This window comes from Vulpes vulpes, chromosome 13 (assembly GCF_048418805.1).
Source record: "Vulpes vulpes isolate BD-2025 chromosome 13, VulVul3, whole genome shotgun sequence".
Taxonomy (NCBI): domain Eukaryota; kingdom Metazoa; phylum Chordata; class Mammalia; order Carnivora; family Canidae; genus Vulpes; species Vulpes vulpes.
This window is the reverse complement of record NC_132792.1, coordinates 158,077,853-158,101,391: the sequence shown is the minus strand read 5'-3', so window position 1 is coordinate 158,101,391 and position 23,539 is coordinate 158,077,853. Positions and strand designations below refer to the sequence as shown.

At 60.6% G+C, this 23,539-nt stretch overlaps 2 protein-coding genes across 7 annotated transcripts in view; both read right to left on the bottom strand.

The window, feature by feature from the left end:
* Positions 1-246, bottom strand: part of LOC112934555 (maestro heat-like repeat-containing protein family member 7) — a 29,854-nt gene extending 29,608 nt beyond the window's left edge. Inside the window, exon 1 of the mRNA XM_072733745.1 lies at positions 240-246. Coding sequence (XP_072589846.1) covers positions 240-246 — 7 coding nt within the window. The remainder of the gene's footprint in view (positions 1-239) is intronic.
* Positions 149-22,267, bottom strand: INAVA (innate immunity activator). Of its 6 annotated transcripts, none has more exons than XM_072733454.1 (10): positions 22,074-22,267; positions 15,994-16,142; positions 13,920-14,098; positions 13,718-13,834; positions 13,279-13,498; positions 8,916-8,969; positions 7,646-7,856; positions 7,239-7,412; positions 4,748-5,381; positions 149-1,997 (listed from the first exon to the last, which is right to left on the bottom strand). In XM_072733454.1, the coding sequence occupies exons 1-10, from the start codon at positions 22,232-22,234 to the stop codon at positions 1,905-1,907; spliced, it is 1,992 nt and encodes a 663-aa protein (XP_072589555.1). In that variant the 5' UTR covers positions 22,235-22,267; the 3' UTR covers positions 149-1,904. The 6 variants fall into 6 exon arrangements, with proteins under 6 accessions (XP_072589555.1, XP_072589549.1, XP_072589551.1 ...); XM_072733448.1 differs by having other exon boundaries at positions 13,920-14,069; positions 22,074-22,243; XM_072733450.1 differs by lacking the exon at positions 22,074-22,267 and adding an exon at positions 18,516-21,616 and having other exon boundaries at positions 15,994-16,057.
* Positions 22,268-23,539: the final 1,272 nt, after the last annotated feature.

Genomic DNA, 23,539 nt, shown 5'->3' with positions numbered 1-23,539 from the left:
CTGTCAGGGAGGTAGAGAACCTGGGGGCCCCCCTCCACCACCCGGGCCACCCCACGCGCCCCAGGACCTAGCCACTCCAGGCAGGCGTCTTGGGCAGAACCTCTGCTCAGAAACTTGGCACAAAAGAACCCTCGTCATCACCTCGATCCATCACAAGGCACAGACTTTATTGACATACTTGGCACCGCACCCCCACAGCTCCAGCCTCGCAGCCTAGGAGGCAGCCCCTGCAACTGTACCAGGCATCGCCCAGGACCAATAAGTTAACATAAAGGACGCTCACGTGTGTGGGGTGCTCGGATGTCTCCCCCGTACACCCGTGAAAGGGGCTTAGAGACAAAACGAAAGAACAGAATCCAGAGGAAGACATCGGAAAGTAACGGGGCCACAGTCCACCCCAAAAGTGGAGGAGCTGCAGGATGTGGGAAGAGCGTAGTGACGGAAATACAGGTGCTGCCTCTCAGGCTCTCTTCTCTTTCCCCACATTCCTCTGACAGGCCACCTACATGGCCCCCTCGGCAACCTCGCGCAGTTGGCGACACGGCCTTCTGTCCAGTGGGGAGAACTGTGCTTCTCCAGGGTCAGGCATCCGTGTTCTCGGAGGTTTAAGCTGTTCTCGTAGTCTCTGTCCAAGTCCAGGGCCCTGGAGGGGAAAGGGTTCTGCAGGGGCAGAACCGGAACTCAGCCCCCCCTAGCCTCTGCTCGGTGCATTCTCCTGGGAGCAGGGGATCTGAGGGCAAAAGCGCTCTAGGATGAGAACCCAGGGACTATGGGATGGTCTGAGCACAGCCAGTTTCCAGGCCTGCTCCAGTCTCAGCGGATGGGACCATTAGTGAACGCCCTTAAGCCTGAGTATTCCCCTGTTTGTAAAAATAAGGACTTGCCCCGTTTCAAGGAAATCCAGTCTCAGAGCAGAAGCAAAGCTGGGTGAGGAGTAGAAGGGGCAGTGACCCCCACCTCCTCCCATGTGAACATGCCACAAACATGGTGCCTTTCCAAAATTATCTGGAAGGCGTTGCTTTTAGGACTATAATGAAAAAGGTGGGGTTACAAGCCTTCCCGATGCCCAGAGAAGGCGGTCAGAGCGTGAGCTGCCCTCCACCAAACGAGGGCTAGCACAGGCCAGCCCCTAGCCCGGGCTGCCGAATGCTACAACCTGGTGGAGCCTCACTTTCAAGGTTCAGAGGTCTGAGTGGTTGCAGGAGCCCAGAAGGCACAGAAGGCATATGGTGAGTGACTGGGACCCCTACGTATGTGTGTGGGGGGGTTATGGGGTGAGAAAAATAGTGGGGTCCCTCCAGGAAGACAACACTCCACCGGGACGTATGATCTTTGCCATACCACTTCCTGTGTGCATCACAGAGCACATTACAAAGGGGGAAGGAGATTCGCCCCCTCCCCAGGCACCCCGACAGCACCCAGCTCTCTGGGAAACTGGGGGCGGGGGAGCCACACTAGCATGCCTCCAGCTGCAGGGAGACAGGTGCTGTTCTCTGGGGACATTCTCTGAGCCAGAGGATAGAGTCTGTGAGGAAGCTCAATGTGGCCCCCTCTTCCTCATGCGTCCCCTGCCACCTGTCTTGCAGAAGGAGACAAATGCCATCAGCCAGGCAAGGCCTCAAGTCTAGTAGACCAACCTCTGGGGAATAAAGCATCATCATATTATAGGGATCTTGAGGACAAATCACAAAATATAAATCCTAACGCCAGGAATTCTGAACAAAAACCATTAAAAAAGGAGGAAAAAAAAAAAGGCTCAGCCACGGCTCATCGACCTGCGATGGGGGTAAAGGAGCTGAAGAAGGCACTCAAGGTGGGAGGGCTCAGCGCCAGCCCCGCTGTGGATCAGTCTTTTCCGGCAACTGGGCCAAGGCATTTGGGGCACACGGTGACACTGGCCTTGGTTACACCTGGCTGCTGATCTCGCCCTTTTCAGGCACAAAGACTTGCACGGGAGCCCCTTCGGGTGATCTCCGGGGCACGTACACTGTGGCCACCTGCCAGAGTCAGGAAGAAAGGAGAGATCTGTGAGCAAACCAGGTAGAAATGTCCAGACAGCAAACGCAGGCACGCCATCCCTGTCCCTTCAGGACACGCCCCCAGCCACTCAGCCCCAGCCCCGGCCCCCAGAGGTTCTACGTCCCCCAGTGACTGATCACCCTTTATCTATTTCCCACCCCAGCTTTCTCTGGGGTGTGACAGGCACCCTGACCTCCTCCTCCCCGCCTCTCCTGGGCTCACTTTCTTGTCGCCCTCCCTGTCGGACAGGTTGGGATGGGCTGGGCCTGGGCTAGGACAGGTCCAAGCTGGCAGGAAGGGAATAACAAAAGCTCATCAGCTGGAGGGTGCGGCCTGGGACCAGGGCCAGGCTGCTGTCAGGCCAAGATGCCAGGCCAGGATGCCAGCTGCAGCCCAGAGAACTGGCGGGTGGGGGAGGGACGTGCAGCTGGGCCGACTCGGAATCTCGGGCCTCAAAGAAGCAGCCTGTTGGTGACTTCTGGAGCACACCCCCTGCAGAGCCCTCCGTACCAGGGGGAAAGAGGACAGGAATCGTGTGTTACCCCCACTTCCAGAATGAAAACCTGAGCCATCGAAACCAGAACGACACCCTCACCTCTCGTCAGAGTGCTCTATCTCATCCTCTGGTCCCTGGCAGACCACAGTACCACTTACGAGCCCTTTCCACACGCTACTCCGATCATTCTGCACATAAGAACTCATTTAAAGTTCGTGGCCCCCTGAGATGGACAGCTGTCCAGTCATTATCACGTCCAAGTCACAGGGCTGAGACCTGAACCCCCTGGCCTAACTTCAGGGTCCCTGCCCTTAGCCACCAGCCACGGGGCTTCTCCGCCCTGAGGTGTGCAGGGCTGCCCCGAAAGGACACGGACCCACGGGCAATCGCAGGTCCTGGCGTCTGCAAACACGTTTTCAGACTCTCTTTGTCCTGAGCCTTCAAGTCAGGAAATTTGGGAGTTAATTCAGATTGGACTTGTGATTACGAATTGAGGCTTATCTGCTTTGCGGATCGCCTGTGGTTAAGGAAAAACTCCTCTGCTCCGCCCAGGGTTACTACCTCCAGCCCAGTACCTGGGTGCTCGCCCCTGAGCCGAGGCAAAGTCAGGAGGTGGCCCGGGGGGTCACGAGGGCCTCCCAACACCAGGAGGAAACGGTTTCAGCGCTGGATGGGGCCGCCACCTCCCTGCTGGCCTCCTGGCCCTGTGCTCTGGGAGCTGCTGGAATTGCAGCCCTTTCCCCAGCTGAGGGCCCTGGGCCCCCCGAGCCTCCTGAGCTCCCCAAACCCCCTCGTGACCCCTGAGCCTCCAGGCCCCCCTGAGTTCCCTGAGCCCCCCAAGCTCCCCGAGCTCCCTGTGACCCCCAAGCCCCCGTGACCCCCAAGCCTCCCAAGCCCTCCTGTGAGCCTCGAGCCCCCACAAGTCCCTCAAGCTCCATCACCCCAGAGCCCCCTGAACCCCCCTCTGAGCCCTGAGCCCCCCAAGCCTCCTGAGCTCCCTGTGACCCCTGAGCCCCTGTAACCCCGAGCCTCCCAAGCCCTCCTGTGAGCCCCGAGCCCCACCAAGCCCCCGGGCTCCCTGTGACCCCTGAGCCCCCATGACCCCTGAGCTCTCTATGACCCCCAAGCCCCCAAGTCCCTCAGCTCCCCAAGCTCCCTGTGACCCCCAAGTCCCCTGAGCTCCCTGTGACTCCTGAACTCCTCGAGCTCCCCGTGACCCCCAAGTTCCCTGAGCTCCCTGTGACTCCTGAGCCTCTTGAGCTCCTGGTGACCCCCAAGTCCCCCGAGCTCCCTGTGACCCCGGAGCCCCCCGAGCTCCCCGTGACCCCTGAGCCCTCATGACCCCTGAGTTCTCTATGACCCCCAAGCCCCCCAAGCTCCCTGTGACCCCCCGAGCTCCCTGTGACCCCCGAGGCCCCGTGACCCCCAAGCCCCCTGAGCTCCCTGTGACCCCTGAGCCCTCATGACCCCTGAGTTCTCTATGACCCCCAAGCCCCCCAAGCTCCCTGTGACCCCCCGAGCTCCCTGTGACCCCCGAGGCCCCGTGACCCCCAAGCCCCCTGAGCTCCCTGTGACCCCTGAGCCCCCATGACCCCTGAGCTCTCTATGACCCCCAAGCCAAGTCCCCAAGTCCCTCAGCTCCCCAAGCTCCCTGTGACCCCCAAGTTCCCTGAGCTCCCTGTGACTCCTGAGCCTCTTGAGCTCCCAGTGACCCCCAAGTCCCCTGAGCTCCCTGTGACCCCCGAGCCCCTTGAGCTCCCTGTGACCCCTGAGCCCTCCAAGCCCCCGTGACCCCCGAACTCCCTGTGACTGAGTCCCCTGAGCTCCCTGTGACCCCCAACCTCCTTGTGACCCCCGAGCCCCTCGAGCTCCCGGTGAACCCAAGCTCCCTGTGATCGCCCGAGGCCCGGTGACCCCCAAGCCCCCCGAGCTCCCTGTGACCCCCCAGCCCCCACGACCCCCAAGTCCCCTGAGCTCCCCGTGACCCCTGAGCCCTCATGACCCCTGAGTTCTCTATGACCCCAAAGCCCCCCAAGCTCCCCGTGACCCCCCGAGCTCCCTGTGACCCCCGAGGCCCCGTGACCCCCAAGCCCCCCGAGCTCCCTGTGACCCCTGAGCCCTCATGACCCCTGAGTTCTCTATGACCCCCAAGGCCCCCAAGCTCCCTGTGACCCCCGAGTCCCCCACGACCCCGAAGCTCCCCGAGCCCCCCGAGCCCCCCGCGCGTCCTACCTGCACCCGGGGCCCCGGGGCGCGGCCGCAGCCCTCCCTCCCGGGGGGCAGGCTGCGCACGCGGAAGGCGCCCTGGCGGTCGAGCGAGTGGGGGCGGCCGCTGCGGAGGCGCGCGCGCTCGTGCCAGGACTTGAGCTCCTCGGAGACGGCGGCCCTGCTGAGCGCGCGGCCCGCGGGGCTGTCCCTGAGCGACGGCGAGCGCCCCGGGCGGCTGCGGGAGGCCCCCGGGCGCTGCCAGCACAGCGGCTCCGCGTCGTAGGCCGGGCCCAGCGCGGGCGGCGGGAGGGGCCCCTCGGCCACCAGCACGTAGCGCGCGGCGGGGAAGGGCGCGGGCGGCGGCTGCAGGCGGAGCGCGGCCCAGGCCCCGCGGGGCGGGGGCGGCGGGCGGCGGGGCGGGGACAGGGGCCGCAGGAAGGAGATGTCGGGGCTGCTGCTGCCCGGGGACGTGGGGTGCGAGATGCTGGAGACGTCGGAGCCGCTGTCCTCGGAGCAGGAGTGGTAGGCGGGGTGCGGCAGCGGGGGCTTGGCGGCGGGGAAGCAGGAGTCCGGCACCGTCACCGTGTAGTGGGTGGGGCGGCGGCGGGGGAAGGCGCTGCGACCTCGGCCCTCGGGACCCACCCGGAAGGAGTCCGTCCTGCGGGGAGAAGCACGGGGTCGGGGCGTCTGGGGGGCATCTGGGGGGCCGAGGCTCTTCCCCTGGGCCTCGGGGCGGCGCGAAGATGAACCGCTGAGGCCCCAGCAGAGGAGGCCTGGCTCCCAGGCCGGGTCTGGGGTCAGACCTCCCCAAGGTAAACACCCAGACCCTCCCGGCCTCAGGTGCCTTGCAGCAAGCCCCTCGTGCTGCATTCACACTTCTGTGGCCTGTGGCAAGTGTGCCCCCTTGGGGACACACAGCCTGCCCATGCAGACGGGGCCCGCCTCTAGGCGGCACCTGTAAAGTCGCGTGGTACAGACGCTCGAAGCCACCAGATGGGCCGCCATCCACAAGCCAAGGAGCAGCCTTAGAAAAAAACAGGCCTACCCGGATCTTGGAGAAGGCCAGCCTCCACCCACTCCGTGGTCCTTGTTACGGGGCGCTACCAAACTAATACGGGGTGCTACCTGCAGGGTGGGTGCCCCTCTGCAGGGGCAGCAACCCAGGCCCCCCCAGGGCGGAAGTCCAGCCCTCACTGATAATGTGCTCCCAGGGGGAGCCGTGTCTGCCAGATCTGCACAAAGCACTGTTTGTAAAACAGCCCTGGAAGTACGTAAAATATAAAATTCCTTGTTGACCTGAGAGCAGTGGTTCCAAGCTGCACCCTGTCCATCCAGTGCTGCCTGACAAGCAAATTTAAACTGACAGAAGAGCCCAGCAAGAGTGCCCGGGGCTTTCCTGTCATATCTCTGGCCCGGAGACCATCACCAAGAATATTGGTAAAACGAAAAAAAAAAAATTAAAAAAATAAAAAATAAAAATAAAGAATATTGGTAAAACACCTGGAAAGTCAACATACAACCAATGCTCATTATTTGCAGATTCTGTGTTTGCAAAATCAGCCACAGCTAGAATGTATTTGTAACCTCAAATCAACACTCACAACGCTGGTGGTCATTTGTGGACACACGCAGAATGGTGAAAACTTTGAGATGCCCAATAGCACGATCTCAGCTGAGAGCGGACACAGCGATGCTCTGACCTCTTGTTTGGCTTTCGTACTATAAATGAGTGTCCTCTCCACAATCTACTTAGCGTTTTGTGTTTTTGTGCTTCTCCTTAGTGACTTTACTGTTTAAAATGACCCCTTAAAAAATAAATAAAATAAAATAAAATAAAATGAGCCCTTAGCATAGTGCAGAAGTGTGTCTGGAAGTCCAGGAAGGCTACGATGTGCCCTCTGTAGAATACACATATTAGATGAGCCTTATTCAGGCGTGCGTTGTGGTGCTATTGGAGCTCAATGCTAATGAGTTAATAATATATATTAAATAAGGAGTCTTTAATAGAAACATAAAACAAAGTTATGTATTGATCAGTCGACAAAAATGTGTGACCAGAAGCTCTCAGGAGCCGAACCCTACATTCTCCCTAGGAGCAGTGGTTCAGTATTGCAAATTCAGTGTTTGCAGTGACTCTATGGACATAAAACTACTGCGGATGATGAGAACCGACTGCACGTCAGGTGAGAAAGTGAACATCTGCTGCCAGTGACCGGTAATAAAACAATCTTAAACAATTACAAAAGTTTTGACATTCTCTCGCCCTAAGAGAGTATGGCTAGGGGGAGAAAGCATGAATTGCTCTGTGCAGGAAACAGCTTGCTTCGCGAATGACTTGCCTCTGGTTTTGCTGATTGTGTGGCACGGCCTCTATTGAGAGGTGCCCCAAGAAGGGATCCTTGGGAGAAGCCACAACACGAGCCACACATCCATGGTCCCACCTATACCCTAGAAGCCACCACCCTCCACATATAAGCTCTCCATAGTGGGTCCCTCCTCACCCTGCATCTCTTACCTCAGAGACTGCGACTGGCCCCTCCTCCCCTGTATCTCGGGGGTGGCTGGGGCACTGGTGCGGCCCTGCCGCTGGCCAGGAACACTGCGGATGGGAACCACATGGTAGGAGGCAGGCTCTAGCAGCCACAGGCTGGAGGTACTGGGCCCATCCTGGGGTGTGGTGGCTGGGCTGCTGCAAAAGGATTAGAGACGAGTCAGCAGCAAGAACACCTCCATTGAGGGGGCCAAGTTGCAAGCTGTGCGGAGGAAGGGGGCACAGTGGAAGGGGACCCCAAAACCCACTCCTCCCACCATCACAGTTAGGGAGAGGGGCCGTCTCCCATGCCTTACCCTCCTCGCACCCCTGCCCCACCTACTCCCAGCCCTCCTTCCATCCCGCCTGCTTTCCTTCCTCCCCGCCCAGACCTGGACTCGCTATTGGGTTCAGAAGACTTTCTGGGCTTCTCATAGGGGTGGTCCAGGCTGGTCTCCTTCCAGGGGCTGTTCTGGATGGGAGCCCGCTCCAGGCCCCCAGCCTCAGATCCTGCTGGCTGCAACCCCTCGAGGCTCTGGGGTGGGAGAGGCCGGGAAGGTGGAGCTGGGGACTCTGGGGGCGGTTTTGGTACTTGGGATTCCTCTGCAGGGTAAGAAGAACTTGGTGAAGGCAGTGGCTGGAAAATTGGCCCAACAAGAACCTCTGTGGCCCTGCCTTGCTCTCCCTGCTGTGGCTGCTTGTCCGGCTGCTCCAGGCTCAGAGGCTCAAAAACGTTTTCTGCTCCTTTGAGACTTCCTCCCTCACGGCTCGGTTTTACACCTGCCTCCTTCAAGAAGCCTCCCCAGATGGACTCTCCTTCACTCCCATTATTCCACCCTCTAATCTTTGCTCCTCCTACCACGTCTGCAGCTAACTTTCTGCTTACCAGTTTTTCTTGTTCATGCTGTACCCATGTGTGCTATTATTCCCTTACTGACCTGGGCCCTCCCCTAGGCAGGACTGCACTACCCTCTTGGTCCACCTTGACCCTGGGCATCCTTAAGGTTTATAAACAGGGTTTTTTTTTTTTTTTAATTCTAAATTTTTTTTTTAATTTTATTTATTTATGATAGGCACACAGTGAGAGAGAGAGAGAGGCAGAGACATAGGCAGAGGGAGAAGCAGGCTCCATGCACCGGGAGCCCGACGTGGGATTCGATCCCGGGTCTCCAGGATCGCGCCCTGGGCCAAAGGCAGGCGCCAAACCACTGCGCCACCCAGGGATCCCTATAAACAGGGTTTTTAATCTGTGTGCTACTCTCCATCCAAAAAGGGCAACGATTGCAGCCAGATGGCTCTTGGGGTCAGGTGCGTATCGAGATAATGTCCCAGGGTGAAGGCAGGGACCACCCCCGACCCCATAGGCTCTCCTAGAATTCACCTTTTCCTCTCCCGCCAAAATGATTGAACTTACAGAATGGGTGAGGGTCAGCACATTCCCACCCTCAAATGAACACTCGCAGGGGCACAGAGAAATGAGTATCAAGTAGGATTGGAAACCCTGAGCCCGCCCGGCACCCCTGCCTTCACTAGTTCACGGACTCTCCATTCCCCCTTTGGAGTCCTCACTAGTGAACTCTGCCAAAGCCCGCCCCCCCCCCCCCCCCACTGTCTTCCAACAGGAGCCCAGCCCTGACAATAGTCCCCAACAACCCCTCTCACCTTCCTCCAGGAGTAGCCCATCGGAGAGGGAGCTGTCATCTGAGGCACTGAGCTCTGGGAAAGTCAAAGGGGAGAGAAGGAGGTGAGGAAATCAACCCACAGATCTGGGCTAACAGGACTGACCCCTCCCCCTTCCCGATAGCATCCCTTATCAAGAAATACCAGCTATGTACTAAATACTATTATCGGATATGAATTTATTACTTGGAAGTAGGAAAAAAAAAAGTTAGGAGCAAGAAGACAGGAAGCCTGATTTTAATCCTGGCTCTGCCACTAGCTGTGCAACCTTGAGTAAATGATTTCAATGGTCTGGGCCTCAGTTTCTCCATCTGTCAAAAAAGCCACAGCTTCCTCTGGCAGGGCTTCCTGGCAGTGGAAGGGAAAGGCAAAGTGTCGTTTGGAAGGTCCTTGGGATGAAAATGATTTTCCTGACTTTTCTAGGCTTCTGAGATTATAAATACAACTCAATTCAAGGACCCCAAATCTGAGAAGTCTTGCATTACCAACACCAAAAGTGGTGCAAAGTGGGAATTGGAGCTGTAGGGCTGTGGGACCAATTCACATTGGGCTGGCTAGATAAGGAAGGTTCTTCAGGTGGTGATAGGACAGGTGACCCGAGGGCAATGGGAGTACGACGTTTACGCGCCGTACAGCAGCAGTGCTGACCCAAGAAATCCGAGGGAGCTCCTATTTGCCGCTGCCCTTGAACAAACTGAAACCTTCAGACTGTGAGAATACTCGTAATGTGACCTGGACGGAATTCACTAAGTATTTTCGACGACGACGGTTGATCACAATGATGAGGGGACATTAACAATAGCTAAAACGTCTATCGTGCCAATACTTTTCTAAGTACTTTACATATATTAATTCATGTGATCGTCCTAACCATCCCGTAAGCAAATACTATTATCATCATGTAATAGCTAAGAAAAGCGAGATCTGGAGGAATTGAGTAACGTGACACCGGTCAATCCACCAAAAGGTGATTGAGTCAGAATTCAAACCCAGACGGTCTGACCAGAGTCTGGCTCATCACCACTACCATTTATCGGCTCTCCAGTTAGCTAACATCGGATGCATCATCATCCAGAAAGTTCTAAGAAAGTAAATAATTCCAAATCCTTTATAACAGGGAATGGCAAACTACGGGCCCTTGGGTCAAATCCAGTTAGCCAACTTTTTATAAATAAAGTTTTATTGAGACACAGCCACAGATTTGTTTACATAGTGTCTGGCTGTTTTTGAGCCGCAAAGGCCGAGTTGAGTGGTTCTGACAGGGACTTACAGCCCGCAGAGCCCATAAAATATTTTACTCTCTGAGCCTCTACAGAAGCTTGTCAACCTTTGCTCCACAACTTACATGAAATAAAAACTCTACCCAGAATAGTTCTTAAACCCGGTAGGGCATACTGCCCACGGAGCGGGGCCAACCCCCAAGTAGCCAGCCTCCCATGCTAGCCTCTGCTTTGGGGTTCAAATGAGGAGACACCCTTTTTTTTTTTTTTTTAGGAGACACCCTTTTATTGAATTCTGGTTCTCTGCCTCTGATCTTTTCCAAAACCCCGGAGAATAAAGAAAAGAGTTTATTTCCCACAGATGTCAAGTTGAAGACATGGGGGGACTGTTCCTATCATGGCCCAGTGATACAGCTGGGGTTAGAGTCATGGGTTTTGGTTTGACGGCCTGGTCTGGGAAGAAAGACATCATCTCCCTTCATCCCTAAGCTTCATAAAAAACAAGCAGATCCTTGGCCAGATTTTTTCGCCAAAAAAAGTGCAATGTGGTGAGGGTCATCTGGAGACCCCTGCCTTCGAGGAGGTAAGGCACGGGTGGAGCCAAACTAGCCGTTCCGACAGCTGCTCCCTGTCTCAGCCTCACTGCCCCAACCCCGGCCTGGGTCAACCTCGCCCTGCCCTCGGTCCAGCAGTGGCAGCAGGACCGCCCAGTGAGGAGGGACTACAGAGATCATCCTCACAAACAGAGCATTCTGGAAGGCCGAGAGTGTATCCAACAGGTCACCACTAGCTGCATGGGGTTATGCTAATTAAAGGGAAATAAAATTAAGTCACACCAGGCACATTTAAAATGCTCAGTGGCCTCTAGCGCCTACCGCATTGGACAGCACAGATCCAGAACATTTCCCTCATCACAGAAATTCTAGTAGAGGGGCGCCTGGGTGGCTCAGTGGTTGAGCGTCTGCCTTCGGCTCAGGTCATGACCCCGGGGTCCCGGGATCGAGTCCCACATCGGGGTCCCTGCAGGGAGCCTGCTTCTCCCCCTGCCTGTGTCTCTGCCTCTCTCTGTGTCTCTCATGAATAAATAAATATCTTAAAAGATGGGATCCCTGGGTGGCGCACCGGTTTGGCGCCTGCCTTTGGCCCGGGGCGCGATCCTGGAGACCCGGGATCGAGTCCCACATCGGGCTCCCGGTGCATGGAGCCTGCTTCTTCCTCTGCCTGTGTCTCTGCCTCTCTCTATCTCTCTGTGACTATCATAAATAAATAAAAAAATTAAAAAAAAAAAAGAAAAAAAAGAAGACATTCTAGTAGACAGCATTGCTCAGGGCAGGTGCTGTCAGTCAACAAACGCATCCTGAGCACCTACGACAATCAGGTGTGTGTTGTGGGGAATTTCTCCTTAAGTTAAGGTGCTCCTGCCACCTGCAGGGTACTGATTACTCCCACCTTGCATAATTAGTAATTATTCTAAATCGAATAAGCCTAGTGTGGAGACCAAGGGAGCAGGGTGGCTTTTTCTCTTTTCTTTCTTTTCTTTCTTTTTATTCTTTCTTTCTTGTTTGCTTTTTTTCTTTTAAATTCAAAACACCTTTCAGCTACTAATTATTAATCCCTTCCTACTTCCTCCTTCCGGGGGAAGCTCGCTGGGCAGGGATGCCACAGGGCTGGAACCACTTGCTAGAGCCGCCTCCTGCTGGGCTCCCAAGGAGGGACATCAGAGCCCCAGACCTCAGGCCCACGGTCAAGGCAGGGTTTGAAGGTGGGGAGCGCAGGGTCTTTCGCTCTGGTCTGGAGTGCGAAAGTCCGCGCTGCACCACGTTTCTTCTCTGCAGCTGTGTTCACCTGAGCCGAGCACCCCGAGAAGGTTTCAGAACCTCCTGCCTCCCCGCAGAGGGTTAACCAAAGCCCCAGGTGTGTGCTGACCTGCTCTCAGCCCCCGCAGGAAGCGTCATTGGTGGCAGTGGCAGCCACAGAGGAACACCCCCCACCGCCCCCCACCCCGCCACCTGCAGGCCTGAGAGCAGAGGCAGCTGCCCAGCAGTTCCAGCTGGAGGGGATGCAGAAGGGGCTGAGACAAATAGGGACGGGCCCTCTCCCTCCCCTGCCAGCCCCCCCCCCAGCAGAGCAAGTGAGCCCTCAGGGACTTTCTGTGCCCAGGTCCATAGCTTCCTTTCAAGGGGGCAGGGAGGGGGCGTGGGGGTCAAGTCCTGGGACCCAGTCAGAGTAGAGGGAGGACGGAGAACTTTCCCCGTCTGGGTCTTGGAGCCCGAAAGTGCTGTCTTGCAGCCAGGCCGAGCCAGAGCCAGAGCCGGAGCTGGTGGACCCAGAGAAGTGCTGCCATCAGGGCCTGGGTTGGGCGGGGGCACCTTCCCGTGTGTATTGGATCTATTGGATCGGATGTCACGGATGTCACCGGGAGGCACCTCCTCCCTGGTCCTCCCTCCTCCCTGGTCCTCCCTCCTCCCTGGTCCTCCGCCTCTGCTGGAGGTGCCCTGGGAGGCGTCTGGTCACAGCCTGCCCCTCTACATCAGAGACAACGTGTGGCGGCGGGGACTCCCGAGACCTGTGCTGGAGGCGCCCCCTTGTCCAAGGCAGGGGACCCTACACACAAGCATCCCCCTCCAAGGGCGGAGGGCAGCTCGGGGAAGGCAGCGGAGGGCGCAGGGGCAGGAGCCCGAGGGCCGCAGGAAACAATCCCGGGCCCGCGCCAGCCTGGGCATCCCGTCCTGTCCGGGGCCCGCGGAGGGGCGGCCCTGGGCACCGGCAGGGAGGCCGCCGGGTCACCTGAGCAGCGGGTTTGGGTCCAAGGAGGACGGTGTGGGCGCACCAAGGGCTCAGCGCCGCTTGCTGGAGGGTGACCCTGGGGGCGAGGCCGGGGTCACGGTAGGGCGGGGGCTGCCGGTCTCCGCCTAAGCGCCCCCAGTCGGCCTGGGCGCCGAGACCTCGGGCAGGGGTCGGCGGGGCCGCAGCGCCCCCCCTGACCCTGACCCCGCGCCCGGGGGTCCCGGCCTCTGCAGCTGAGGCCCGCGGGCCCCTCGGGGGCGGCCCTTCCCGGGATTCTGAGGACGACGCGGGAGCAAGGACGCGCCCGGGACGCGCCCCGGACGGAGGCGGCGGCTCACCTCGGCCCAGGGCCCGCGCGGCGGGGGCAGCCCCGGCCGAGCGCCTCCGCTCCCGCAGGCAGCGCTGCAGCGCCCTCAGCTTCTCCTCCTCGCGCTGCACCGCGTGTCTCCGCTGCCGCCGCGCCTGCCTGCTCAGGTGCTCCTCGCCGCTCAGCCGCCGCGCCGCCGCCGCGATCTGCCGCTGCACCGCCAGCTCCCGCTCCAGGCCGCCCAGCGGGTCCTGCGGGCGGCGCCGTGGGCCGGAGCACCGCGCCCCCCCCCCCCCCGCCCCGCGCCCCCCCCACCCCGCGCCCCGCGCCTCCCCTCTCCCCGCCCCCCTCCCCCCACGCCCCCCTCCCCTGCCCCCCCGCGCCTCCCCTCCCCCCGCCCCCCCCCGCGCCTCCCCTCCCCCCCGCGCCTCCCCCCCTCCCTCCCCTCCCCTCCCCCCTCCACGCCTCACCTCCCCGCGCAGGGCCCGCTCGTCCAGCCTGTAGGCCGCCCCGACCCTGCGCCGCACCCTGGGCGCCTTCTCCCCGGGCCTGAGGGGATACTCCGCGGGCAGCAGCCCCGTCAGCTCCTGCGGGGAGGCCGCGTCAGCCGCCGGCTCGCCCCCCGCACCCCTGCCCCGGCGGCCCTCCCCCCTCCCGACCCCGAGCTCTCACCGCCTCCCTGAGGCACAGCCTCCTCAGCTCCTCCAGCCGCGCCTCCAGCCGCGCCTCCAGGGCCCTCTGCTGCTCGCGGCCCGCGGGCGCCAGCTCCTTCAGCTCCTTCAGCTCCTTCAGCTCCTTCAGCTCCTTCAGCTCCTTCAGCTCCTTCAGCGGGGACACCGGGCTGTCGGGGCCTGCGGGCGGCGGGGCGGGCGGCGGGGAGGCTCGCGGGCGCTCGGCTCGGCTCCGGCGCGACGCCCCCACACGCCCCCACACGCCCCGGAAGGTCCCGGGCGGCCCGCAGGGGCCAGGGGAGGGCAGCCCCCCCCTCCCGCCAGCACCACCCGGGCCTCCGCCCCCTCCTCCTCCCTGCCCCCCTCCTCCCCCTCCTCCTCCCCTCCCTTCCCTCCTCCTCCCTACCCCCCTCCTCGTCCTCCCCCTCCCCCTCCTCCCGTCCTCCTCCCCCTCCCCCTCCTCCCGTCCTCCTCCCCCTCCCCTCCTCCCCCTCCTCCTCCCCCTTCCTCCCCTCCCTTCCCTCCTCCTCCCTACCCCCCTCCTCGTCCTCCCCCTCCCCCTCCTCCCGTCCTCCTCCCCCTCCCCCTCCTCCCGTCCTCCTCCCCCTCCCCTCCTCCCCCTCCTCCTCCCCCTTCCTCCCCTCCCTTCCCTCCTCCTCCCTACCCCCCTCCTCCTCCTTGTCCCCCTCATCTTCCACTTCCCCCTCCTCCCTCCCTCCTCCTCCCCCCTCTCCCTCCTCCCCCTCCTCCTCCTTGTCCCCCTCCTCACCTTCCACTTCCCCCTCCTCCTCCCCTCCTCCCCCTCCTCCTCCCCTCCTCCTCCTCGTCTTCAGCCTCCCCCTCCTCCCATCCTCCTCCCCTCTCCCTCTTCCTCTCCCTCCTCCTCCTCTCCCTCTTCCTCTCCCCCCTCCCCTCCTCCTCATCCCCCTCCTCCTCTCCTCCCTTCCCTCCTGCTCCTCCCTTTCTCCTCCTCCTCCTCCCCTCCTCCTCTCCCTCTTCCTCTCTCCTCCTCCTCCTCCTCCTCTCCTCCTCCTCCCCTCCTCCTTCCCTCCTCCTCCCTTCCCTCCTCTCCCTCCTCCCTTCCCTCCTCCTCCTCCCCTCCTCCTCTCCTCCCTTCCCTCCTCCTCTCCTCCCTTCCCTCCTCCTCCCCTGCTCCTCTCCCTCCTCCCCTCCTCCTCTCCTCCCTTCCCTCCTGCTCCTCCCTTTCTCCTCCTCCTCCTCCCCTCCTCCTCTCCCTCCTCCCCTCCTCCTCATCCCCCCTCCTCTACCTCTCCTCCTCTCCTCCTCCTCCTCCCCCTCTCCCTCCTCCTCCTTGTCCCCCTCCTCATCTTCCACCTCCCCCTCCTTCCCTCCTCCTCCCCCTCTTCCACCTCCCCTTCCTCCTCCCCTCCTCTTCCTCCCCCCCCTCCTCCTCCTCCTCTCCCTCCTCTCCTGCCTCCCCCTCCTCCCTTCCTCTTCTGTCTCCCCCTTCTCCTCCCCTCCCCCTCGTCCCCCTCCTCCCGTCATCCCCATCCTCCTCCTCCTCCCCCTCTTCCACCTCCCCTTCCTCCTCCCCCCCTTTCTCTCCCTCCTCCTCCTCTCCCTCCTCCTCTCCCTCCTCCACCTCTCTCCCCTCCTCTCCTACCTCCCCCTCCTCCCTCCCTCTTCTGTCTCCCCCTTCTCCTCCCCTCCCCCTCGTCCCCCTCCTCCCGTCATCCCCGTCCTCCTCCTCGTCCCCCTCCTCCTCCTCTCTGCCACTCTCTCTTTCTCTCTCACTCACATTCGTGCTGCTTCTTTCCTCTCTTCTGTCAGGACTAGGCCCACAGACTCAGGCCACAACCCCAGACACAGGCCCTTTCTAGTAGCCAGATAAGATTTTTCTACTTCTTAGTAATCACTAGGGCCAGAAGTGCAGAGACCTGTTCCAGATAGGATCAGACCTCCAGGCCGGGCCATCTAGGAAAAACTGCAGCCCCTCCAGGGTGTAGCCCCCAGCGGAGGCCTCCCCCACCCGCCCCACCTGCCCCCTACTCAGCTTCCAGCCACTCGGCCTCCCAGCCCTGGGGCCCACCGGCGGGATTCCCCAAACCACTCACCAGACTGCAGGATGATGCCACTGTCGGTGTCGCTGACCTCATCCTTACTCTCCATGGTGGATTTCTGGGAGGCGGGGGCACAGAGTAGGGAGGGGTGACCCCGTTCCCAACCTGAGCCAGGATGTGGCGGTGGCCTGCAGTTTCCCCAGCTTTTAAGAGAACGATAAAACAGGCTGCGCGTGAAACCTCTTGGTTCCAAAGAGAGCTTAGGAAGATGAGATGCTTGAGGGCAGGGGGACAGGAAGTGAGGGCCGTTTCTGGGACAGGTGTGGGGGGTTCTCAGTGTTGGAGGTGCTGCAGAGAAGCCTCCGTGGGCCTCACCAGCAAACCTGTTCTCGGGTGGGGGGGGGCTCTCTGCGCCCACCCTAGACCCCCGCTGCCTCCTTCCGTGGCCACAGGACCACTAAGCCCGGGGAGATGGGTAAGGAAAAGAGCAAGAAAGAGGATGAAACGGAATGAGATGAGAAAAATGGGTGGGAGGGCAAAGCAAGGAGGAAAGAGAGCAGAAAGGGAAGACGTCTTTTTAGGGCACAGCCATCCCCATGGGGCTGATTGTCCTCAGCCTGGGGACCCAGGAGGCAGAGGCCTGTCCCACTGCCCCCGTGGGTGACAGCACCTCAAGAAGGGGGTGGGCACTGGGTCCTGCTGCTCTGCCCTCTGGACCAGGGTATTCATCCAAAGGCAGGTGCCAGACAGCTGTCCCAAAGCCCTGAAATAATTCCCAAGCCACTGTGTCTGGAGACCCCTCAAGGAGGAGTCGGCTGAGACCCCCTAGACCCCACAGCCAGGGGAGACCCAGCGTGTGTGTGTGTGTCAGGGTCACAGGCGGAGTGGGGGGGTTTGTGACTAGAGCGGACGCTGCCCGAGGACAGAAGGAGCCCACCCATCCCCTGCCTCCCGGGGCCACTTGGGTGGCACAGGGATAATCTCAGTGTGTTTTGGCCCGGCTGGGCACCAGACGCCCAAACAACACCTGCTGTTCGCCCCCTCGCATCTCACCGAGCTCACACCCCTGGTCACACCCCTGGTCGGGGCCCAGCTGGCCAGGGCCTGGCAGCTGTTGGCTGGAGCAGAGGTGGGGAGGGGCGGGTGGAGCCCCGGCGGGCGATCTGGAAGGAGAGCCCAGCCACCTCCTCACTGAGTCAGCCCATTGAGCAACAGTCCAAAAGTCCTTCGGAGTTTCTGTCTGGAGTTTATCCTGCGTCCCCAGGCGCAGGGCCACAGGGTGGAGGAGTGGGCTCCACACACACACACACACACACACACACACACACACACACCCGCCACCAGCCAAGGGCAGCGGGGAGCAGGCTTTGGGCAAACAGCACAAGCGAGGCAAGGAGAGGGAGGGAGGACTGCGACGGCCGGGTCCCCGGGAGGACCTCTGCCTCCCGAGACCGGAGGAGCAGGAACCATCGAGCACTTTTATAGACCCCATAAACCACACGGCCCGTCACAGTACCCGTCAGAGTACCGTGAGCAACAACAATAAAAACGGCCCGGAAGACAGTATGTACCTGCCCTTTGGAATTTCAATCTTCCAGGGAAGCCTGGAGAATGGATGGTAGGATTAAAAAAAAAAAAAAGTTTATGCGGGGCCTTTGCAAACATGCCAAAGAGGGAGACGGCCCGCGTTCTGGAAGGCCAGGACGGCCAGGACTGGGGCTTGGTGCGAGCCACCTGTGCGGGGCCGTCCCCCTCGGGCGCCGGGAGCAGGCGGGGGCAGCCTGTAGCCTCCCCAGCAGCGGCAGCGCCCCCAGAGCCGGGAGCCAGGCCCTCCGAGGCGGGAGGTAATGTGCAAGTGAAGCCATTAATTAATCACACTTGCTAATTAATTATTAACCACTAAGGAGTTGCCTTGGGAAGCTGTGCGATCTCGCCCCGTTTCCCTCCTTGGCTGCTGCCGTGGAGTGGCCCCGACGGAGGGGTGGGGGTGAGGGGCCCGGCACCCCCCCCTCCCCTCCGGGGCTCACTCGGGCTCCGAGCAGAGCGAAGAGCACAACCCCTGAGACTGGGAGGCTCCGTGCAGCCCCCTGGTTCCTCCTGGTTCCTCGTGGCGCAGCCAGGAGACCGCGCTCCCGCCCCGAGGCCGCCCCTCACGGGGACCCCGCTCAGCTCCCCTCCACCCGCGCTCAGCTCCCCTCCACCCGCCGCCCAGGAGTCTGTCGGAAGGAGGCAGCTTGGGCACCGGGTCCGCGGGGAAGGGCAGAGGAGGAAAGGAGAGGCAAAGAGGGAGGAGGGAAAGACCAGCGCTGTGGGCCCCCAGACCGAGCCACCGAGGACCCCCCCACAGCCGTGCCCCCAAAGCCAGGCCCTGGGCCTCTCCCTTTCTCCAGTGGAGACTGAGGCCTGGGGACCACAGCAAAGGCTCCGCATCTGGGCCCAGCAGCACCCCCATCGTCTTGTGCTGAGACACAAGGAGGAAGGGGGGGCGGTGATGAAGGGGGGTGGCGGCCACTGGCTCCTGCAGGGGCTCCCCGCCGCCCCCTGGGGCCAGCCTGCCCCTCCTGCCCTGCCCTCACCTGCTCCTGGGGTTGAGTCCAGGATCCCAGAGACAGCCCCTGTTCCCAGGTCAGGGGGCTGCGGGGTGTCGCATGTCGCCGCAGGGAGTCCCAGGCCACAGGCCGGCCTCCCCTGCTCTCTGTGACCTGGCTCAGGCTCCGCTTGCTGTTGCCGCCGATGGCCGCCCCTCCCTCTGGGCCCGCCTGCTGGCCCGCCTGCCTTCCCTCCTAGGCTGCCTGCCGGCCCAGGGGAACCAGGTTACTTGTTAGGACTTGAGTCAGAGGGGAGGAGCAGGTGAGCAAGTCCTTCCCTGAACTAATCTGGCTGTGGCTGTTGTTGCCAGCAGGCAGCTCCTGGGCCTCTGCACTTCCGGGGGTGGCGGAGTGGGGGTGAGTAGGGAGAAAGGGGCTCCCCATGGAGGAGCCCTAGAAGAAGGCAACAGGGGTCACGTCTTCATGGCCTCAAGGGACCCTAATGCAACATGGTGAGCTGTTAGGTGCACAGTTGCCCTCCTGACCCTCACTTTCCCTCTCCAGAAATCAAGGCACACAAGGCCCCCAGAAGTAGGGGGAGGGTCCACCGTCCATGGGGATACCAGCAAGAAGTTGACAAAGCGACAATAGGTCCTTGCTCATTCCATCCACTGAAATGGAGACCAAGGCCTGAGTTTTGTCTTTCTCCAATCAGGTTTAAAAAAACTTCAGGCAACGGGCACCTGGGTGGCTCAGTGGGTTATGCGTCTGCCTTGGGCTCGGGTCATGATCCCAGGGTCCTGAGATGGAGCCCCCCATTGCACTGGGCTCTCTGCTCAGCGGGGAGTCGGCTCCTCCCTCTGCCTCTGCCCCGCTCTTTCTCTCTCTTTCAGGTGTGCTCTCTAATAAATAAAATCTTTAAAAAAAAAAAAAAAAAAAAGAACTACTACCCCTTCTTTAAAAGAAAACAAAACAAAAACATCAGGCAAGGCAATAACTATGGGACTCCACACGGGAAGGCTCTAGGGTCCTAAAGAAAGCAAGAGTGTTCTCTCCATCCTAGACATTTTCCCCCCGGAACATCACAGCCTATTTATTACTTACATCCGTCCCTCAGTAGGGTGTGTGGAGCACTAAGCTGAACCCCAGTCCTGGCCCCTGCTCCACAGGAGAGCCACTGTGACCCCAGTATCTCAGCCCATGCCCCAATCATGAGGAAGCAGAGACCAAAATGGAACTTGTTCTCTCCAGATAATAAGCCTCCAGCTCTCCTACCCCGTTGATCCTCAAGCCAACCAAACACTGTTCGGAAATCAGCCCATTTCATTGGGAGAAGCAAGGGCTAAGGCCACCTGTTGCTATGCCATGGACAACACGGGGACGTACAGGAGATTAAGGACTACACCCCTCACAGCCTCATCTCACCACCTCCCTTTCTCTGATAGTCCCACGGCGCCCCTTAACCCTGGGGTCTCAGCACCTCAACTTGGCTCTGGATTGCTACCCGCCCCAGCTACATACCTCCACCCCCACCTCCGAACCTCGACCCCTTCCCCATTCCCCAGGGCTGGGATGATGGAAGAAGTCTGCTCCCCCCAGCATCTCCTGTGGAGCAGAGCTGTGTCACTGACACAATTCTTGTGTGCCTCCTCCCCAGCATCCCCCACGGGCCCTACACACAGCCCCCCATGCCCCCGCACCTTCACATTCCTGTACACACCCTCTTTCCAAACAATGCTAGCCCCAGAGTCCTCCAGACTGACCACCTCCTTCTCTCCCCTGGCTGAGGCTGAGGGGCCCTGGCAGGGGGCAGACCCTTCCTGTGATGTGGAGCCAGCTTTGGGTCTCCCAAGAGCTGCAGCCCTTCCCTCCCCCTAGTCCTCTCCATCCCCCAGCAGGCTTGTCACATTCTTTCAATGACAAACAGAGAGAGATTGACTGGGTGTAACTGGTTCTCTTCCTCCACCTTGCCCATCCCCCAGCTCCAGGTGGGGTGTGTGTGTAGTGGAAGTTTCTAGAACCAGCTGGCAGCATGTATTTTAATGCACAAAATGAAATTAAGAGAATCACTAAGAGAAACAACTATATTGATGTACAGTTCTAAAAACAGAAAAACATAGTAATATATGTGCTTCTTTATTAACGGGATTCAGCAGTGGGTAATTTCACAGAAGTGATGAATGTGAACGATACTTCAAAGAAGTTACGACTGCAAAAGTGATGTAAAACTATCTATTAATGGCAAAGTCACAGGTACGGCCTTGCCTCCGTAATTGAAAGCAATGCTAAATTTTTGTGAAAGGCTATTGTGAAAGAAATTCTTTTTTTCCCATCTAAGTTTACAAACTCTGAATTCTATCCACAGATGCTTCGGTGCCCAGGACCCAGTTAGGAACCCCACCCTCAGGTAACCCCTCATCTCTGAGCTCAGAGGACAGAAACAATAATCAGCTCACTGCATTGATCCTCTGGGATTCTCAAAAGCCCCTCATTCCCTCGAATTCACAAGCAGCATTTCCAGACCAGCAGAACCTAAGGTTGGGGATGGGACTAGCAAACCGACTCTCCCAGGAACCCCAGATCCAATGGGTTGGAGCTCACTGTCTGCCACGCTGGTCAACTCAAAATACCAAAAGGGAGGTGGGCACCCCAGAACCGGCTGGGAACTTTGGGGCTCAGTGCCTCCCTCCCAGCCAGCCTGGGGGATTGGGTGCTGATCAGTGCCCTGCCCCAAATCCCAGAGCATCAGCGCCAAGACCCCCACTCGGTGGTGGAGGAGGTGGGCTTTGCTTGAACAGAGTCAGAGTCCTTGGAATCTGATTGTCGAAAGGCGAAAAACTGCATTTCTTTCGGGTTTTCACTCCCGGAGGGCAAGCCCCCAAATGAGGAAACTTCCACACTCTGCAGCCATCCTCTCCTGCACTTTTTTTTTTCTTTTTAAGTCCCTTCCTTAAGTTTCTTCCCATGCAGGAGAGCCTGTAAGTTGTTCCAAGCAAGGGCCTCATGCTCCCAGCCTCGCACTGCCACCAGCACCCGGCCAAGGACCCCTGGGCTGGCCTGAGACCCCGCGCAAGGAATTGGGGAGCCGCTGGTCGCCGCGCGGTCCCCAGCGCAGAGAGCAGCGGGGTGGCCCCCCTCGGGGCGAGGGGCCCCCAACGGTTTTCCTTCCCCGCGCTGGTCTCCTCCCCCCGGGAAAGGTGCTCACTCCCAGCAGGCGCGGGTGGCGCGGACGAGCAGGGCGCACGTCCCCTGGAGCCTGGAATGCGCCCTGAAACCGGACCTCCGGGCTCTCCTTAAAAAGCCCCTTTGTCCGTCCACGCGCCCCTCCCCCACCGCGCCCTCCGCATCCCCGCGGCCCCAGACTTTGCTCCTTTTGTTCGGCTGCGCCCTGGCTTCCCGGAGCCGGGCCGGGGTCCGCAGGCACGCGGAGGGTCCCCGGACCCGGGGCGCGGGCTGGGAACGCGCGCTCTGGGCAGGGCCCCGGGGACTCCAGCCCCGTCCAGGACCCTGTCCCCGGAGGGCCGGCTCCGCGCAGGCCGGAGACCGCGGGGTCGGGAGCTTGACCCCCCCGGGTCCCCCGCGCGGCGTCCCCTGGCTCCCCCTTACCTGTCCCATGGAGCTCCGGCGCCGCCCGCCTGGCCCCGCGCCCCCCGGCCCTGCCCCGCAGCTTCGGCCCCCGTGGGTCCGGGCCACCTCCTCCCTCCCCGCGTCTCGCCCCGGCCTCCCCTCCCGGGAGGTATTTCATTTAACTTCGGCATTTGCAGCATCCCAAATGTTAAAGATCCCGAGACATCTGTCCCCTGGGGCGTACCAAGGCCCAGAGGAGGGAGGGGGAAGCGGCGGGAAGGGACTCAGGGCTGCGAGCCACGGGGCGGGGCGGGGCCCCACCTCGGGGCGGTCGGACGCCGGCGGGGGTCGGGGTCCCCGGGGGACCCGGTCGGAGGGGCCGGGCTGCCCCCTCCCCGCGCTCGGGGGCGCGGGCGCGTTGGGACCCCCCCGGCGCTGCGGGTTCCGCCGCCCGGGCGGGACGGGGCTGGGCTCCCCGGCCCTGGGCCGCCTTTCATCCGCGCGCTCCCGCCTGGCCGGGGGCCGATCCCTTCCCGGGGACCCCGGGGTGAAAGAATGAGAGCAGCGGGCGAGGGCGCCCCCCGCAGCCCCTCCCCCGCCTGGCCGGTGCCCTCCCACCCCCCTGCCCCTCTGCTTCCCACTCCCCATCCCCCATCCCCCATCCCCTCCATCCCCCCTGCCCCCCACCCCCTCCATCCCCCATCCCCATCCCCCATCCCCCACCCCCTCCATCATCACGCCTTCCCCCACCCCCTCCATCATCCCCCCTCCATCATCCCCCCATCATTCCCCCCCATCACCCCCCCCCCAGCCCACTCCCGGTCAGCGCCTCCTACTGTCCCGCTCCCTCCTGCCCCTGCAGCCATCCTCAGTCGCAGACCCGCGTCCCTGCTTTCATCTGTGCTGGAATGTACCGAGCACCCACTAGTGCTGAGCACGGTGGATCGCGGTTCAAACTCTCCCCTGGATGATTCCCCCATTGAGGCGAGTAAACGAACAGGAATAGGATCAGGGAAGTAAGTAAGGGCTAGAACCCAGGGCCGAGGGAGGGAGAGAGAGGGAAGGGGAAGGTGGGCCAGGCTGAGGGTCGCAAAGCCGCAGAAGGCAGTGCCGGGGAATTTTGGAAGGTGTTTGGAGCGGGTGCAATCATCCCGGCAGAGTGTGTACCGGAGAAGAGGATGGCGGGAGGGGAGGAGACGGTGGAATTTGGGAACAAGGAAGCTCCTGAGGCAGCGATGACGGGATATATACAAAAGCAGCCCGGTAGGTTCTAGGAGCTGCAGGGGATTTGGAGTGTAGGATGCTGAGGAGGAAAAAGAGTGGAAACAAAGAAAGACAAGGCCTAAGTGGCAGGCTGAGGCTCGTCAGGAAGCGGGGCAGCTCTGTATGGTTGTCCAGGTTGTGCACTGTCCACCCAGGACTCACTTGTGTTCCACCCACCACACTGTATGCCCGGGTCACGCCTAGAGGCGGTGACTTTCTCTCATTTGTATGAAGGCACTACA

Coding starts and splice junctions, on each gene's coding strand:
- INAVA (XM_072733454.1), bottom strand. CDS start 22,234: ATGCTGCAAATGCCGAAGTTAAATGAAATACCTCCCGGGAGGGGAGGC. Junction 14,099..15,993: donor TGGCATCATCCTGCAGTCTG/GTGAGTGGTTTG, acceptor CGCCGCCCGCAG/GCCCCGACAGCCCGGTGTCC. Junction 13,835..13,919: donor GGCTGTGCCTCAGGGAGGCG/GTGAGAGCTCGG, acceptor GCCTCCCCGCAG/GAGCTGACGGGGCTGCTGCC.